Source organism: Hirundo rustica, chromosome 7, assembly GCF_015227805.2.
Source record: "Hirundo rustica isolate bHirRus1 chromosome 7, bHirRus1.pri.v3, whole genome shotgun sequence".
In the NCBI taxonomy this organism is placed as follows: Eukaryota; Metazoa; Chordata; class Aves; order Passeriformes; family Hirundinidae; genus Hirundo; species Hirundo rustica.
In genome coordinates, this window is record NC_053456.1 from 21,840,184 (window position 1) to 21,842,570 (window position 2,387).

General features: G+C 55.6%; 1 protein-coding gene across 1 annotated transcript; it reads left to right on the plus strand.

Annotated features, from left to right (window-relative positions):
- Positions 1-281: 281 nt before the first annotated feature.
- Positions 282-2,022, plus strand: HOXD13 (homeobox D13). The gene is made up of 2 exons (XM_040069902.2): positions 282-993; positions 1,772-2,022. The coding sequence occupies exons 1-2, from the start codon at positions 282-284 to the stop codon at positions 2,020-2,022; spliced, it is 963 nt and encodes a 320-aa protein (XP_039925836.1).
- Positions 2,023-2,387: the final 365 nt, after the last annotated feature.

Below are 2,387 nucleotides of genomic sequence, written 5' to 3' on the forward strand. Positions count from 1 at the left end.
GCGGGAGTGGAGGGTGGGGGCGCCGTCGGTGCCGGCCGGGGGGCTGCGAGGCGAAAGGGGCAGTGCGGGCGGCGGGAGGGTCACATGTTCCGACGGCAGCCTATGAGCAGCCCCCCGGGCTGAGGCAAACTAATTTGGGGCCGGCCGCCCCCACCCCGCTCCCCCCTCCCAACCTGGACTTCGTTTTTATAAACGTACCGCCAGGATCCAACCTGTTGGAGGCAAATAACCGTCCGCATCATGCCCGGCCGGGGACCGAGCCGCCGCCGCCGCCGCCCGCGATGTGCAAGGCCATGAACAAGGCAGCGAGCTGGGAGATGGACGGACTGCGCGGAGACAGCAGCGGCGGCGGCGGCGGCAGCGGCGGCGGCGGCGGCGGAGCCCCCGGGCAGTGCCGTAATTTTCTCTCCTCGCCCGTTTTCGGGGCGGCTCACACGGGCCGAGCGGCCGCCGCCGCCGCCGCCGCCGCCGCCGCCTCGGGTTTTGCCTACGCCGGCGGAGGGGAGCGCTCGGGGGCGGCGGCGAGGCCCGACCCCCCGACTAAGGACTGCCCGGGCTCCACCGCGCCGGCCGCCGCCCCCGCGCTGGGCTATGGGTATCACTTTGGCAATGGATACTATAGCTGCAGGATGTCCCACGGGGTTGGGATACAGCAAAACGCCCTGAAGTCTCCCCCCCACGCCTCCATTGGCGGCTTTCCCGTGGAAAAGTACATGGACGTCTCCAGCTTGACCAGCACGAGTGTCCCCGCCAATGAAGTCTCCTCCAGGGCAAAGGAAGTGTCCTTCTACCAGGGCTATACAACCCCCTACCAGCACGTTCCTGGGTACATAGACATGGTCTCAACGTTTGGCTCTGGGGAACCGAGACACGAAACATACATATCAATGGAGGGCTATCAGTCTTGGACTCTGGCTAATGGCTGGAATAGTCAGGTTTACTGTGCCAAAGATCAGACACAGAGCTCACACTTCTGGAAATCGTCCTTTCCAGGTACGAGAGGGGGAGAAATGGTCCGAGCAGAACTCCCCCGCGCCTCCTCCGCCTTCCCGTCCCCTCCCCCGCCCCCCGGGCTGCAGGGGCGGCCTGCCGAGCTGGACACGCTGCACAGACACGCATAGAGCAGGGTGGGGGCGGTGGATATTCTCTTTTTTCTCACTATCCCTTCGGCCGTCTACCCCCGAGAAAATCTTCACCCTCTGCTTTCCATACCCGCGGGACTGACCCCAGAACCTCCCCGCCACCAGCGCCAGGGCACCGGGCCCCCGGCCCGCGAACGCCGGGGCGGCCTCGGGCTCCTTCTCCCGCTGCTTCCCTCGGTGGCCGGGTTTGTAGGCGCGTTTGAAGTTTGCAGGACGGTGCCTCGAAGGCTTGTTCTCCTCTGCCTCTCCGGCGGCCCTAGAGCACTTAAGAGACTGCGAGTAGTGAGGGCACAGAGGCACAAACCACATGCAAGCAAACCCGGGAAAATCTCACCAAAGAGATTTCTGTGCGGGCTGCCAGCGCCGACCCGCTCTCAGCCCCCCGGCCAATGCCCCCGCCGCCCTGCATGCTCGGTTAGCGGTGCATGCCTGAAAAGCGATGACAGTCCATCAAAGTTTCGGTGGTGCTTTACTAGGGTGCAAATAATGTGGCAGTGTAAATAATAATAAACCGTAAACAACCAGGCATTATTTATTTGCCCATGAAAACCAGTGCCCGACAAGTATCGGTTAAGCTTTAAACGCCTGTAATAAAATTCTGATTTTTCACATAATGTCTTTTACAATAGGGGACGTTGCACTAAACCAGCCCGATATGTGTGTCTACCGGCGTGGGAGGAAGAAGCGAGTGCCGTATACAAAACTGCAGCTTAAAGAACTCGAGAATGAATATGCCATTAACAAGTTCATTAACAAGGACAAGAGGCGAAGGATATCCGCAGCCACAAACCTGTCTGAGAGACAAGTTACCATTTGGTTTCAGAACAGGAGGGTGAAGGATAAGAAAATAGTCTCCAAACTCAAAGACAACATATCCTGATACATTAGTTGCGGACAGTGATGAAAATATAAACTCAGTTTATAACCAGCTAAAAACTTTTGGAAAGACTTGAAAATATATTTAATTTTTTTTTTTTTTTTTTTTTTTTTTTTTTGGTCCTTCCAGCAGTGGCGAAATTTCGGGAATTGTTTTCCGTGAAAGTCAGCGTTTTTCTCTCAGTGTAAGGGAGTGTTGACAAGTCTTGAATTGAATAACAGTTTCTTCTTCTTGAAAATAATATTAATATTAATATTAATTATATTTTCTGTTCTTCCCTCTAGGCCAGTATAAACGAATTGAAATATGTTGAACGGTAAAAGTTATGATTTTTTTTAATGCTTAAGACTTTGGGGGGTATTCTGTGA